The following is a 17,346-nucleotide window of genomic DNA, read 5'->3' on the forward strand; positions in this document are numbered from 1 at the left end:
CAACCTTCTAATGCAATGAGAAAATAACATTTTAGATAATAAAACATATATTATTTTTATTTTTTACAACCCAAATTATATTTCCACATCATTACTTTTAATAAATCTGCAACTTTCTTTGGTTATATCTATAAAGGTCTTAAGATAAATGAACTTTTATTTACAGAGAAGAAATGGAAGAAACACTGACATCAGAGGAAGATCAGTCTCCAGCTTCTGCTGAGGAGAATGGTGAAAGTGTGTATCATTTGACTTCTATTTTATCTAATTATGTGTTTCAATCATTTAGTGATTTGGTATTTATGCAGATTTTCCAGTTTTGATTTCCTTTTTACATTCACCATCTAGAAAAATGACTTTTTGTTACTATCTTCACTGATTCAGGCACTCATTTCTGTGTGTCGTTCCTCATGTATGTGACAGAATAGCGATAGTTCTCATTAAATCAGCCACCACTATTGCAGTTTTCAATAAATCCAAAGGATGGGACTCTGTCTTCTCTAGTAACTTTTCTGAGTGGTTTGTTAACTATCTTGAAACTACTAATCAAAAAATCTGTACCTCTTTAAAAGTTACAAAACATTGCTGGAACTTAGTCAATAGTTAATGAGAAAATCACAAAACTGTCTGATTTTCTGGTCTTCCTCCAGTAAGCTCAGCCTGAAGTAATTAAAAGGATGGAAATCAGTTCAGGAATGGCTCTCTTAACATGCATTAAGGGTTGCTCAATCTGATAGCAACACAGATGAATTGCTGAATCCACAAGCCCAGTAGAGGTGAGGCTGCTGCAGCTCCATGTCCCCAGGACCATGCAATGAGTCTGAGCATATATTCCCATTTCCCCTTTCATCCTCTTCGTACTCTGTTATCCATGCTAGTTCCTCTCCAATCCACTTTGATCCTTCCTTCTCCTTGCCTTTGGTCCTTCTCAGAAAAGCTTCCTCATCTTATAAATCTCCCACAATCCCAAAGTGCTTTTCCCTAGGCGTCCCCTAATGAATCTCACGCCCTCTAGGCAGTAATACACCTCAGCCAGAGAGAGCTTCTTGGGGTGACCCATATCAATAGATTTAACACCCAGACTGCTTTCATCATCATCTTCTAATGGCCCTGAGGGGTGTCAAGTCAAGGTTATATTTGGTCTGATTAAGTTTTGGGAGATTCACCCATCTGTCATTGTTGCTCCTCTCTTTTGTGCTTATGGAGATTGGTCTTTAACAACAGAAACTAACACCATAAAAAAAAAATGGAATTCTGTGTATTACATGAGGTCTCCCTTCTGATAACAATATTAATAAAACATTTTGGGTAAAGATGTTCTTACTTTATTGCTTTCTCTATTGACAGAACTGCATATTTTCTTGTTTCCTTTAAAGATCCTACTGTTACATCAGAACTGTGTTATACTTAGTTTCCAGCAGAGAAAATGTAATTGTCCTGGGTAGAAGTGAATAATCCGTGAGGAGTGAGATTTTGGCAGCAGGCCAGCTGTCACAAATAGGCTGGATTTTTGCACCTCACATTCTGAGAGTTGGATTGAGGTTTAGAATTATTCCCAGTTGGTTTCAGTGGTTTGAACCTCAGTAGTCCAAAAAGCTGCAGGGTTTTAACTTCCCTTTTACCTTCTTTAACCACTGCCTAGTTTCTTAGAAGAATGTTTCTGTCTTAGTTGGATCTGCTGTCAAGAGGAATTACCATGCACAAATATCTGTCTCTATGCTAGGAACTAGGTTGGGGACTTTGGAGTATTTTCTTTCTCTACTATTCAGTCTCAAGATTTCCCATTCATAGCCTAAATTATTACCCAAGGCCTGGAGATGAAATTAAAAATTGAAGTGCATTAATTCCCAGTTTTGTGGGCTTTTTCCCTCATCAAGGGCCTAGCCTGCTATTACTGTCTTTCTTTCAAACATAACATACTGGTTTCTGTACAAGATTACTGTGGCCAAGCTTAAATTCTGTTCTGCCAGTATATGTCACATACATTTTCATTCATGACCTAGTCTGGCATTTATTTTACATTTATATAACAAGGCCTAAGTTGTAAAGACAGACTGAATAAAATAACATGTTTTTAATTTTTAATGAGGTAACTTTTCACCTACTCTGTGAAAAAAATACTCTAGCTTTCTAGGGTTCTTTAAATTACATGTATGCTTTTTAAAAAATCCACATTATAACTTTTTATAGTTTCTAATAAAATACACAGCTCTTCTCCAAAGTGAACAAATCCTATAATATTAAATATAAAGGCTTCTACAAAGATACTCTGTCATCTGCGTCTCAAACAACAAAGTTCATCTTAGTTTTGAATATCTAACTAATTTTGATCTGAGTACATCAAAACAACATTTATTAATGATAGCAGTAATAATGTCATGTATACACTTGTTCTCTTAAGATGTGTTAAGTCCTTGTTCAAAGAAAATCATGTTTTCCTACACCTACATTTTATTTCAATAATCAAATACTGACTCAACCAAAACACTTCAGTCATGCTGCTCTTAGCCTGACATCATTTTATTTCACATGTAGTGCCATCAGTACATTGACTTCAGCTTTTCTCCCATGTGACATGTCTTTACAACAATGTAAATGAATAATATATTTTATCATATATATATTTTTTTATAATATATAACAGTTGTAATATAAAAATGATAGCTCAGAAAAATACTCCAGAGCCCAAATCATACTGTTTCGGTCTCTCATATATGGTATCCTATAGGAATGGCTCAAAGCTGCACCAGGAGAGGCTTAGACTGGACATTGGGAAGTGTTTCTTTACCGAGAAGGTGGTCAAACACCAGAACAGGATTCATGGAGAGGTGATTGGTGTCCCAAACCTGTCAGCATTTAAGAAGCATTTAGGAAATGCCATTAATAAAATACTCTAACTTTTGATCAGGCCTGAATTGCTCAGACAGTTGATGAGCAGTAGATGATCGTTGTAGGTCCCTTCCAACTGAAACAGTTCTGTTCTATTCTGTTCTATATAAACAGATGCACATTTTAATAATCACAATTTTTGTAACCTCAGTGGAATCTGGGATTGCTTCAGCACTGAACATATTCAAGTTTATAATATTGTCTGTGTTTAAAAGGCAAAAATGGTTCCAGTAATGAACAAGGTACTTAAACGTGTCGTAATGAGAGTAAAAGTAACTGGAGAAGGAGACTTCATGTAAATCTAACAAATGTATTTAAGTGAGTTAAGAAGCTAAGTTCAATGCTGAAATGTCTGCTAAAGATGTAGAAATCAATTTATGTGGTAACTCTTGCTTGTAATGTCTAGCTGAAAATTATAGCCTCACATATTTTTTTCATGTCCTTTGACACAATTACTCGGAGGGGTTTTTTCCAGGAGTTTCTTACTTTATTTAAGCATTTTTGCAGAAGCTTTGCATGAGTATGACTTTATTTATACTAGGAGACAGCTATATCAATTCATGAGAATATCTTTCAGGTGTTGTAGAAGAGTTATCAGCTTCAAGCAGATCTGTGGGTTCACTCCAATCTTCCTGAAGTAATACTTGGCATATTCTTTTCCTGCCACATTTCTGCCAGAGATTACTTCCTTTCTACAGCAAACTCAACTGGAGCACACATGCTTATGCCTGAGTAGCTCAAGCTGGTGTGTTTGTACAACCCCATCTTCACTGATGTCTCTTCTGCTGCTCTTGCTATTTGGGTAGAAGTTCTTGGCACAAATAAATTGGTAGCTGGGCTGATAGTTCCAGCTGTCACCTCTCATGCTTGTGCTTCACAGCTGTTAAGATCAGTATTAGTTATAAACTCTTTAATATTGAATCCCAACTCTTTAATATTGATCTCCTTTCTCATTAGAGATGGTGGAGGGTTGAATCAACACCCATCTCTTATTTTATTTTTGATATCTTTTATTCTATGTTCTTGCTTTTTTATTTTTATCATCATGTTAAATTCAGTAAGATATTTGAAACAACAACAGCAAAAAATAATTAAACCTGCTCATGTTAGTACATTTCCTATTTAGTCTTTGAAGATAAATACTTTTTGGAATCTATTGTAATTATAACATTTACAAGGCAGATGATGTGTGGTCAGTCCTACAGCCTCTACATATATTTCCTTTGTTTTTCTTGACTGGCTTGCATCCTGATTTGTACTTTCCCCTACCTTTAACTGGAGGCTTTCCAGTGAGAGAGTTTGGACAAGGACAGTTTATTGAACTTCAGATGAGAGATTGCAAATTACTTGTACTGCAAACTTCAAAGCAAGCTCTAGTGATATTACCTTCACCGTCTGTTCGGTCTTTGAGCAAACCTGCATGATCTTCAAAGCCACTTTCTGCTGTCCTTCATATGTCAGATGTGATAATTGCATTTTAATACCTGTAATCTGAGCACTTTAGGCAGAGAAATTTCAAAATTTGAAACAGAAAGTTTAAGAACAGGTTCCTCAATTAAATCCAAAATACCTTCAGTTCTTAAATTCTTTTAGTCTCTCATTCAGAGAAATAAAGACTAAGGAATATTGGTGGAGTACAACTGTGTGATGTTTTGCAGAAGAAAAAAGAACAAAAGCCTATGATTAGAGCTTTCAGTCTTTCTGAAAGCTCTTGTCACTTTCTGAACATAATAAGAAAAAGGACATCCTCTTAATTTACTTTGCTTAATGTCTGTCCATATGTCCTCATTGACCCTATCCAGTAGCAGTCTTGTAAATGAAATAGAGCCATGAGCTAATGAAAAGATACATGAAATCCTTTAACAGCTTTCTCTCAAAAAACACTTTGAAGGCAATTCATCTTTAATGGAGATGGTCTGCTTTTGTTTTTAAAATATACAGTTTAGCTTTTATCTCCTAGAAGTTTTAGACTATTTTAAAGAACAAACCAGAAATAAATCAAATATAAACCATTTTAATTTAATAGGAAGTTGTTAAATATACACATTTTTATGCATTAGAAAGGATCAACTTAATCTGTAAATCAAAGTTGTTTTTCCAAATAAAAAAATTGGTACATACAATATAAGTTTGTCTAGTGAGTACATTTCCCTGAAACATGCTGAAGATTATCTGGCAGTATATATTTATAAGTAAGAAATGAACATTCTGTATAAACAAACTACAGTCTGTTTCAAAAAGACAACTGAAAATACATTCATAATGAAATACAGATCAGCTCCAAGAAATTGAAATCCAAGGAAGTGTCATTGTTATCGTATATTTTGCCTTTCTGTTTATTTTGATAGTTAAGCTCTAATGAAGAAGACATGCTGGCTTCTGGTGTGTCTCTGTCAGCTTTGGCAGTGTTTCAATGGGGAGGAAAGAAGGACTTTTTAATCTTTTTTATTGCTGAATGTGGACTGAGGGAAGAAAAAGTCAGAGATACTAAGATATTAAAGGCTCTCCTTCCCCAACAATTCATTTAGAGAATGTGGGGGTAGAAAGCCCTTGAGCATTGTTTGTCTCTATGGTAACTATGCTCAGTAAAAGCAAAAAAGATGCAGAGCAAAAGAATATGAGAGATTGGCATATAGGCAATCCCTGCCAAAGGCCAAGATTTAAGGCTGGGGAAGATTGTTTCCTATCACTGCTGTGACAAGTAAATTAAATTAAGAACAGCACTATTAGGTAGAAGGCCACCTCCTCAGAAAGAAAGTTGTTTTCATTTTTATATAATTTATTTTTAAAACATTGTGTCTTTTCATGTATTTTTCTTGACTATGTTTTTAATTTTTTAAAAAATGTCTTCTCACCATAAATAACCTCTCCAAGCAGAGTTATTATAATTTGTATCTAATGGTAAAAGTTCAGCTGCCTTACTTGGTCCTTGAGAGTAAGTCTGAAACAAACTAAATGCCAGGTAGGCAACATTTTTGTCACAGTAAAATTCAAATAACCGAACCAAAACCAAATGAGGTTTGGGTTGTCTGATTTTTGGGCTGTCTCTTTTCACTAGGAGTGTACACCTTTTTTCTTTTGTTACTTCTCCCCTCTTTCCAGGGGAAAGTTTCTTCAATACACTTAGACCTGGGTAATCTATTTAAAAATTCTGTAAGTATGCAATAATTGCTGCTGGATATGTTTCCTTAAGCAACAAAACCTTCTGGATGGAGGTATTCTGTTGGAATTATGTCCCTAGAGCTGGAACACATGCTGGTCCACCATTGGCTAAATACAGCTTATCAGGAGAGGTAACATGAATTGTAAGTGCATCTGAGATAAAGGGGATGGGAATGACTCTATTAAGTGGATTCATTGACATGTTCAATACTCTGTCTCAGATTATTCCAAATATTCATTTGAATCTCTTGTTCTGCCTGTATATTTCCAAAGTGTCATGACCTGCTCAGAACTGAGAGGTTTTTAAAGGGCTGGACTATAAGATGATCTTTTGAAAGCCAGATCCAGCCAGCCCTCATCCCCTCTTCCATGTGTTCCTGCTGTGAGTAGGGCTGTGGTTCACAAGGCAGCACATGTGATTTCTGCAGTGGGACTGTGCCGGGGATAACACGTGCAAGCAGCAGTTAGAGTAACCTAGTTAGTAATGTATCCTTTCCTTCTGTTCTTAAAATCTGTGTTCCTAAGCGAGTCATCATTACATATTGCATTATGAGCTGCCCAAATTTAAGCAGGTTTTACCTGGCTGAATCTCTGTCTCATTTGGAATGTATCACTGCAGAACGCAACATAATTAAGGGTACCATTTGCACAACATCTTTTAATGTACATAAAAAGGTATTTTTATGTTCTTATTTAGAAGCATGGCAAGAGGCAAAAGTGTAATTGCAGGGAATAAGTAATGTAATGCCATATATAGAATGAATGTCTAGTTTACTAAAATGCAGATGTTTGTAAACATTTTCAAGAGAAAACATATTTCTAATTCAAGATAAAACTATCTGAAATCTGCAACGTGTTTCTGCTTAATGATATGCCCTTTTGCACTTTGATTTAGGTTTAGACTAGTAATCAGATAAGAGGAAGGTTAGCCACTGAGGTGTCAGTCTAATAGTTGCATTGTTCAAAACTGTAAAAAAACCAGGGGGAAGTGTATTAAGTATTGGTTGTTATCAAAGATCACAAAAATACTTGTCAAAATGCTTATCTGTTGATAGTTTTGCAGTTCACCTTGGCTCTGCAACAGTATTGCTGGAGCAGGGGCTGACAGCCCTGAGGGCTGACATGGGGTCCTGGGCTGTGAGCAGGTGGGGGGAGCCCCAGGGGCTGGCTGGGGACAGCCAGGCCCAGGGGTGCCCTCAAGTCCCTGAGCCAGCACCTGAATTGCTGTAGAGAGCCCAACTTGCTCCAAATGTCAGTTAATCATGTATATAGTTGAGAGAAATAGTGGTATTGAGAGAATAAAAGTTTCAGCCTCAAAAGTAGAAGAATAAAATTATTAAAAGCACCTAAATATTTAGAAATTTAGTGTATTTCTAGAGGTATACACATTGTGACACAGACCCCTAAGAAGATGTAGACATTGCAGTACCCCAAACTCCCATACTACCTTTAAAGTGCCTGACTTCATGTGTGGACTAAAGGGTTGTAGAAATAAGCACAAGCAGCAAACTAGCAAGGGACCAACGTTAGTGGGCCATGAAGGAATTTCAAAGGAAGGTGTGTTAGATGTGTTCTTTGTTCTGCAGGCACTCACATGTCCCAGCTGATATTGACACTTCGAGGTGATGCTTTAGTTGGTAGAATATTAGACAAAAATTAGGCAGCATCTCTACTCTGACTGTTACGTTTCGATCTGTTTCCTGCCAAATCTTCCTGGTACCTAATCACGGAAATTCAGCTACATTATACACTTTTTGCCTTTTGGCTCTATTTTGGAAAATTAAATGTGTAATTTGCAAATTTCTTTGACAGTCCATATGAGGAGATTGAGAAATGCTTGGTTCTGGAGGAAATATGTTTTCTTAATGAAGAAAACTGTAACAGGGCAATCTAACCTTTCAAAAAAATTGTTTGGATTTTTCAGATTGCGACAAACTCAAAATGAATGTTACAGTGCTGCAATTTGACATAGGGAGCACTGGCCAAAAAGCATTGGGGTTTTCATGTTTCGAGGTTTTGTATTTTTGAGAAAGTAGTCAAAGCTTTTTACATACAAGGCATTACATAAGACTTTCATTTTTAGTAATACCTCTCTTTTGTACATGTAGGAAGTTACATAAGGAAGAACAGTAGTAATGGTCCTTTTTATGTAAAAATTCAGTAGAAGTTCATTGGAATAGGCAGAGCATGTTGTTACTTGTGTCAAAATTTCTTCTTGCTCTTTCAAACTAAATACAAGACAGGAACAACAAGAGAAGGGGAAAATTTTAGTGAAGTAGAAAATCATTCCATTCACTGATAACTTTTTTTTCTTGCATCTTCATTTCTGGCCAGAAAAAGCCACAACATGTGCTCTAAGTCCAAGCAAACTTATAGTAATATCAGACCATTTAAGTCACTGCTCTCAACTGCTTTTCTGTCTGTTAGCTGATGTCACTTATTAACAGAACACAAAAGAAAAATTGTAAGAAAGAAAAGAAAATCAGAGTTGAAAATTACATGAGTGCAGGGAATGGGAACAACAGCAACAACACCACATTGCTGCTGCCAGTGACAAGGTCTTTATGGTGCTATATAGGCACTTGGGTATTATCTTCTAGCTGAGATAGAACTTTGTCTTAGGACTTTCAGGGTCTAACAATGTATGAATGGATAGTAATTGCAGCCCTATCTAGCTCCTAATTAGAACCTTTTTTAATGTGTCAATATGAAGTTTTTAATTCAATATCAGCTTTCAATATCAAGTTCTTAATTCCATCTGGCTTCTTCAGCAAGATGTTGTGGTGCAAGAAAGTAACCCTTTGTTTATTTGCTCACAGAGTATGACAACAGATTTGGTATGGTTTTGTCATGTTTACAATGTGTAGTACCTGTGACTTTCTTATTTATATTAATGCATCCTTTCAGTCTCTAACTTCTGCCTGCTTTCTGTGAGACAGTGTTAGCAAACAGGCTTGGACTGATCTTAAACAACAGACACTACAAATTTCTGCACATTTCTTAGGAGATTAAAGTATTCTCTCTCTCTCTTAATTACTAAACAAGTGGTTATATGCAGACATGGCTTTATTAAAGCCAGAATTTCCTGTGAGAGTTTCCCGGTTCCAGTATTTACAGAGGGAAGTCATGATAAGACTTTTTTACTTTATTTTCATTTATTTATTCATTCAAAGTTTTCCTGTACTGGCATGAGACATGACCATATGGCTATTCTGTCAAAAGCTGTTCATCATTAAATCATAGTTTTTAGATTAATGTATTCTATATTATATTTCTTTGCAGAAAAGGGTAATATTTATTTTGAGTGCTGATTTAAATAACCATATGCAAATATAGTTCAGCAATTTGACCTCATTTATTTTCCTGGAGAAGCCTCAATATATACAGTATCAACATAATTAAACTGGGAATTTACAAACTGTCTTTGTAAACTACTAATATAATAATTCATAATTATGAGGAGGAAGAAGCATTAAAAATATGCCACCATACTTGAGCAATATAAAAATAGTCCTAAAGCATAATGATAGCTTTTAAACGTAAAAAATTTTAGAGGAGCATTGCCTATTATACATGATTTTATTTTCAGAAATCATGCAACCCGAGTTTGCAGAGCATGGTTTTCCAGATACAAAAGAAATGAAAACAATTAAAAAGAAGATTGACCTTTTCAGGAATGATTGGAAAACACTGGAATCAGCAATCAAGAAGTCATCTCAAGTTCAGGTTGTTGTTTTAGAGATTGCTGAGCAAACACCAGAAAGTCTGCTAAATCAAATCCTGCTGGTTATGGAAAGTAAGTAACACTGTTTATGTGATTGGCACTTAAACTATCAAGAGGGATTTTGGATAGCTTATGTGATGAGCATATTGGGGAGTAGGTTATACTCAGTTTGATATTACTAATATGAAGAGGGTCACATTGTGTTCTCTGGGTCTGCTGAAAAGCACAATAGCAGCCTTTAAGACATCGAAGAGTGGGAAATATATATGTATTTGAAATATATATATATAATATGGCTATGCAGATAGGTGCATAATAGCTCCCTAAACATTCTGAAAGCACATTTCCTCAGTTACTTGTCCTATCTATGCATGCCAGGATACTGGTTTGAGAAGTGGACAGATAGTGAAGGTTCACTAATGTACAATACTCATTGGGTTAATGAGGCTTTCAGGGTGTGTAATAATCTAAGCTAACCACCTGCAGAGACTGTATTTCAAAACTGAATTTTACATTCATTTTCCTACATTGCTACCTTTTGACAAATTACATTTCTTCCTTTGTGTGGTCTCCTAGAATTTTGAGCACTGGATAAATAATACTACATTTTTCCTATCATTACTACAAATCAAGTGTTTTATTAACCAAAACACCTATTGTGCTGGCTCTATAATAAAATAAAATTTGAGTGATGATTCTTCCCAATGAGTAACAAGAAAAAAATCCTGGTGCAAACAGTAATGGTACTTTCTGCATGTGTTTGTATAATACTTTTGTAATACAAGTTCCCATTGAAAATACCAATTCACTTCAACCAAAAACGACCTGTAGAATTTCAATTTTTGGAGGAGACAATGTACTAATTTCTACATCTGAGGAGAACATTTTGTTCTGTGAGTAGAAGAAATGCAGGATACAGCTGGCATTATTTTCTCCCACATATGCACTTACTTTTATGGACAAAGAGAATATATTCTATAACTATTGAAACACCAAAAAAAAAAAAATCTAACCTTTTCAGGACCTTTTCAATATTATGGTTGGAAATTATCTGATGAAGATTTAGAGGAGGAAGCACAAGATCTGGCTGCTGAAGGGGAAAATGAGCAAGAGGAAGAGGAAGATGAAGAAGAGGAAGTTGAAGAAGAGGAAGAAGAGGAAGAAGTAAGCATGCCAGTTTTATCCATTTATGCTTTTACTTTAATTCCTTTATTTTCGGTTTGAACATAACCTCAGAGAAGGCAGATTTTGCTTGATCCTGATTTTGTTTGAACCAGCTGAAGCCTTCTTACAGAATAAATATTAGCATATACTTCAGGAACACTCACTATACTTCTGTGTTTTGGACAACAGTAGTTGTACTACAGCAAGAGGCTCAAATACCCCCATGCTAACAGAGAGACTCACCTTACCTAGTTTTGCCAGGTGGCAAAGAGGGGTTTTATTAAAGAAACAAATGTGAACTTTGATTTCTGTCAGCTAACAATGATTCTGTGAGCCATCATGTAAACATCAGAAGATGCAGAGTTGTAATGGGAAATCCTCTGTTCCATCTCAGCTATTGATAATTTTCGCATGCCCACTTTAATGAAATTAGAGGTCTAGCTTTGCCTTTCTATTTTCATCCTATATTGGAAGATTCCCATCCCCAAATTTATCAGTATAGAATATCCATAGACCGTACTAGAGCAGTATTGAATTGATTTTTTAGAAATTAACTTTACTGGATAAGTAATCTGACTTCATAACACCAGCTCTCGTTGTATTTTCTGAAGAGGTCTACATTTAAACAGAAAATCAGTTTCAAGAACACAGTAGGAAAAGATTTTATCATAGATACTTCTACCCTAATTTTGGTTCTCAATGGCTAACTACAATATTCATGATATTTCAAATTTAATTCTTTTCTCAGTAATTCTCTTGGACAGTTTGTTTTCTGACTCAGAATCTAAAAAGTGTGTATTTTCATAGACATATTTTCAGCTTACAAAATGTTTTGAGAATACCATCCTCATTCAATCCTCAGTTAATGTATTTGGCATTATTTAATCTGATCTACTTAATCTAAGTAAACTCCTGAATTCTAAGAGTTTTTAAAAATTTTCATATTTCAAGGATGAAGAAACAACTAAGCAAAAGAAAAGGCACATGGGAGACACAAAACACTTTTGTCCAGTCAGTCTGAAAGAGAACTTTGTCCTCTACCCTGGACTCCAGGAACATGCAGCTAAATATAAAGAAAAGATTTATTACTTTTCAACTGCTGAGTACAGAGATAAATTTTTGAAGAACCCTGATGAGTATGTGGCTCACAAGGAACCACTACAAGTGAGAATCTTAAAAATTACTTAAAGCAGATAATACAGATTAAAATAACTATTTTCCATTCCCATTTAGATTTGTTTATATTTGCTGGTTTTTTTCTAGGTAACAATATATTAGGCAAGTCCTTGAAGCAAATAAAACACATGGCTTCCCTAGTGATTTTTTAATGTAAATTTAAATTAGCACATTGACTTACTGATGCAAATACAGCAGAAAAGAGAGGAAGATTGTAAAGGCTTACAATAATCTTAAAATGTGTTTAACAAATGACCATATTGGGGTTTTTGTGGGTTTTTTGTAAGTGGAAAAAGGGTAAAAGAACTGAAGACTTATCCGAATTGTCTAATGAAGTTTCATTTTTACCTGCTGATAGTAGGGTAGTAGATTTGTTTGGTGTTTCCAGGGAGCAGGTAGTTTAGTTAGAACAGCAATAGAAAGTCCGTAAAAATTAAAATACAAAATTATGTGACTGTTTTTTATAGAATTTTTATAATGATATTTTTGAAGTGAAAAACAGTAGGGGGTGCACTGTACACTTCAAAATGTTACAGAATATTCCTTTTTTTTTTCCTATAGGCTCCTCCTTTACGGGTGTGTTTACTTGGGATTCATGGAGCAGGTAAAAGTACTTGTGCACGACAGATAGCAGACAAATTAGGCATTTTCCATATTCAGTTTGAAGAATATCTACAGGAATTGATTTTACCCAAAACTAAAAAGAAAGTTGGGCCCTCTTTTGATGAAGATCGCGAAGATGACAATAAAATACCAGAGGAACTGGAAGATTTCTCTCGGACCATGACTAAAACTGAAAAAACCAAACAGGTAATAATAATCTTTTTTACATCCATACACAAAATAATCATTTTCAGGCCAGAATAGGAATTTCCTATAAAATTGTAAAAATTATAAAATTATGTTAAATTAAATACTTGATGAAATTTGGAAATAATAGTTCTTGACAATGTTTTCTTACAAATATCACAAACATTCTTCAAAACATTTTCAAGATTTATATACAGTTTTTTTCTAAATAGTAGAGACAGATGCTAAGTGGCCAATGGAAGACCAGCTGAGGGGCAAAAAAATGGTTAAGGTCAGAATAATAATGGGAAGGTATGGTTTCCTTTGAGTGTTTACAATATGCAGGTTCAGTCAAGTGCATGTGTTCCAATTGCACAGGACTTTAAAAATGTTCACTAGCTGTGCTCTTTGCATTCTCTTGGGGCAAAAGGATAGAATGCCTCTACCAGCCCTTAGGTCTGATCATCCCTCAGAAAAAACCACAAATATTCAGCATTAATAACAGGGTAAGCTAGTATTTTTTTAATGCAATAGGTTTCATAACCTGGATTTTAGTGTTTCTTTGCCTATTGGCAGCAGTTTCAAACCAGAAAAATAAAACAATTCTTGAGTAGCATAAAATATGCCTTGTAGCTTAGCTAAAAAACTGTTTCAAATAGCTGTATATTCATGATACTTGTAGAATAATTAATGAATGATAACTTCCGGAAAATCAGTTCTTTTTCTTAATCAGATTGACTACTGGTTTGAAATCCTTACAAATACACATTCTAGATCCTATTTCTTACAGGATGCAATTTCTTGGAAGAAGAAACTTTTACATAAATGTTTATTGGGGAGAGTATTTTCTGTTTTCTTTTATTCGGCAGTGACATGTTGGGAGAAAAAAAAATCCACAAGGTTTTAATGCAAATGAATTCTTTAGATAGCAATGGATATGCTAAAATCCTTCATTGTGTGGAGAAGTCTCAACACAGGTACACAGCATATGAATCTTTCAAAAATACGTAGTACAAAGAAACCGAAAATCTACCTCTTGCACAATAGAAATAAGGATTTATCCAATACTCAAAGGTTCAGGAAGAAATAAGTTTCTGCATCATATTTTAAGAGCCTTTTTTTTAGTGTGTGCTCCTGATACCTGCCAAGTTCCTTCAAGTTACTAGTCATCAAAGATCTTCAAGCACTTCCTACTACAGGATTTAAGGAAGCATGCAGGAGAGGCAGCAGGCTGCAGAGCAGGAGGCATACAGAAACAACACTCAGGCACAGCATTAGGAAGATGAGCACTCAACAGAGGTGGAAACTAGTGAGGGATCTGAAGGGTTGCAAGAAGAATTTATGCAGTGCAACAGCAGCAAAAGATCTAGAAAATATGAGTCTGACCCTGAAACATGGTCTTTGCAAGTACAGTCTAATCTGTGGCCTAGAGGGCTCTGTGTCTAATAGGAAAGCCTGGGTAAAAAATGGTACTACTCAAAACAGGATCAAATTTGAGATCATTTATGTAAACTGGACACATATATGCCAATGGGGTGCACTTGCAGGAGCTGATGAAGCTGCCAAAGGTGCATTCAAGGCCACTCTACTCTCTTGAGAAGTGGAACAGGTCCCTGATAACTGGAAGGTAGTGTTCTGATGAAATAATACAAGAGCAGGTAATACTGGAAGCAAATGCTTCAACACAGATGGAGTACAGATCAAAATCATGGATGTCAGAACAAAAATCCAGGTTTTCATCAAAATCAAAGAGGGGGTTATTTTGGCTGGTCAAACAATGTGGTCATCACAACCAAAAATATGGCAAGTGTTTCTGGCACTGATGGCTATGGCTGGCTCTCACTCAATTTTTTTTTTTTTTTTTTGCATCAATACATGTCTTACACCAAAGCATTTCTGTTAGTATTTTTTCTTTGTCATCTTTATATCTGCTGGGAAACAATCTTCTACTTAGTATTTTTTTTCTCATATTTCTTATAAAGTACTTTATCTGATGGCATGACCTAAGCACAGCTTACAATTTCAGTTCAGTTTAGAAACCCATTCACTGGTCCACGCACAAAACTCTAGAGGATAATTTCCAAGGTTGTAGACCTAGAAATTCAGGCATTTCTCTGAATATGACTACCACTGGACTGTCTGATTATCCTGTTTTTCACTGACCCACCACCTCTCCAAAATTTCATTAAATTCCGTTTGTATAATTTTCTTTCACTTTGGCACAAGACAGTAGAAGTGTATCTATCAGAGCTTAAGGTCAGCTATAATGTTCAAAGCAAAACCACTAAAGGCAAACAAAAACATACCATGCAGTCTGGGAAGTTCAGCAAAAAGATACCATCCTGGTTGTTTTAGTGTCAGCCAAGGCCTTCACATCATTGGCAGGTCTGGGGAGCAGCCTTTTCCTTGAAATCACTGCTTTGTGGGGTGTTCTCTTTTCTCTACCTGGAATATACATCTCATGCTTCTTTTCTTTTATCAGATACAAATGTCATTCCTACATCTCTTTGGCAGTGGTAATGTCAGTGACACACTTTTATATGTGTTTTACTGTTTTCTCCCACTTCACACATTTCTTTCAAGATGCTTCTGTGTTACAAATCTGGCTACCACTTTGTCTACTTAGGTATCTTCTGTCATACAAACATCTTTTAATATATATACTGTGTCAGGCACTAGAGAAAATATTACACACTACATTAGACCTGTGACTTCCAGCATATTCTCAAGTTATTTTGGCTACATTATCAGAATAGATGGCAGGCATAGAAATTCTTATTCAGACACGGCCTTTGGATATCAGACATGTTCTGATTTTTGATATATGAATTATGTAAACCAATTCAGAGCCACCAATGTATATCGTCTTTTCATTATTTTTTACCACAGTCTGTGTCAAGAAGCCATTCTATGAGAAGTGCATCCTCAACCATATCAGTCTTACAGAATTATATATTCTGGAAAAAAGCCCAACAGTTTTCCACAAGAATTTAGTAGTTTGATTTGGTATTTGAATACTCTGCATTTGACTAATCATTAATACTGCTTGATTGTTCTTTAGAACAATCCTCTATGTCTGGTATCTGTTCTTATGCCTATACCAAATAACCTTACATATCCTTTTTTAACTTTTTTTTTTTTTATTCCATCCAAATATAATAGTTGCTTTTAAAAAATGAAAAAACATTCTGATGTAGTACAGGTAATCTTCCAGCATGGGAACAGGTATAGCCAAGGGGAAAACTGCTTGTAGGCAATTAGGAGAAACTCTGCTCATTTCAGTTTCTATTCCTCTGAATTGAGCATATGTATAATTAAATACTTAACAGTTGTGCTTGATTTTAGGTTTCATTAAAAATCATACAGCAGCAGTTGCCCTAAGTTTAGGGAACTACCTAAAATATATAATGTATTATGATGCAATATGGTGGCAAATGAGTTTGTTTCTGCTGGTTTAAGTCAAATGAAGATGGTACCTTAGCTAAAAAAACAATAGATGTGTCAAGTAGATACTTCTTTCTGGTTTTGGTTGGTTGGTTTGTTTTGTTTTTTGGTTGGATTTTTTTTCATTTTTGGTGGATTTTCTTTACATAAAGGAAGTGGAATTAACTGATGAGGAAGAGGCAATCAAAGCAAATCTAATGGATAACATGGAACTGCCTCGAAAAGTTCTTGATAAGATTGTTCCTGACTGGTGGAAGAAAGAGCCATTCCGGTAACTGTAATTAGATTCTCTCTCTCTTTAATTAATCTCAGGAAGTATATCATCCATTGTGTCCGCAATTGTAAACAACTATTGCAGAGATTATTTCAATGCTCATGTACTTTTTATGAGTAATGACCTACCTGTCAGTCTTGGTTTTGTTGTACTATTTTGATTGATAATTTGACAGTAATATCATGTTTCATATGCTGCACACAGGATTGGACAAAAGTACTTGGCACACCTGAATAGAATTAAATCTTTTAAACAGCTGGGTAGTTTTCACGGTCTTACAGGATAGATACGTAAACAAACTTTTCTGGTTTTATGTAATTTCTGTCCTGACTACAGATAGGGGACAATGGTTCTCTACACAGTGTGAAAACAGCTCCCTGTTTTAGGAAAAAAAGAATGCACCAAAATTTCCCAGCATTACACATGATGTTGTAATATATTGTATTATATTATATCACATTACAATACATTACACTACTAAACTATACTATGTTACACTCTTCTTCCCCACAGCCTCCAGGGCTATCTGTTCTTCCCTCCACTCCCACTTCTTGCAGCTTCTTTGGTTTTCTGCAATTTTACAATGTATCCTATTAAAGTCTAAAGTAATAGAAATAAATATTAACTTCTTATCAACACAACACTCAGCCTAACATAACTACTCACCTTATTTGAAACTGTAAGAGCTCTAATAAGCCAGAGAGCTTACCAGGTATAACTGACT

At 35.3% G+C, this 17,346-nt stretch overlaps 1 protein-coding gene across 1 annotated transcript in view; it reads left to right on the plus strand.

Moving 5' to 3' along the window:
- The window catches only part of AK9 (adenylate kinase 9), a gene marked incomplete at both ends in the record, with an annotated part of 58,935 nt that overhangs the window by 23,446 nt on the left and 18,143 nt on the right, over positions 1 to 17,346 (plus strand). The window contains 6 exon segments of the mRNA XM_082302261.1: positions 167 to 231; positions 9,641 to 9,847; positions 10,797 to 10,939; positions 11,891 to 12,103; positions 12,677 to 12,925; positions 16,501 to 16,619. Of these exon segments, the coding sequence (XP_082158387.1) occupies positions 167 to 231; positions 9,641 to 9,847; positions 10,797 to 10,939; positions 11,891 to 12,103; positions 12,677 to 12,925; positions 16,501 to 16,619 (996 nt within the window).

The sequence above is a fragment of the Coloeus monedula genome (genome assembly GCF_965178545.1).
Source record: "Coloeus monedula genome assembly, chromosome: 2".
Taxonomy (NCBI): domain Eukaryota; kingdom Metazoa; phylum Chordata; class Aves; order Passeriformes; family Corvidae; genus Coloeus; species Coloeus monedula.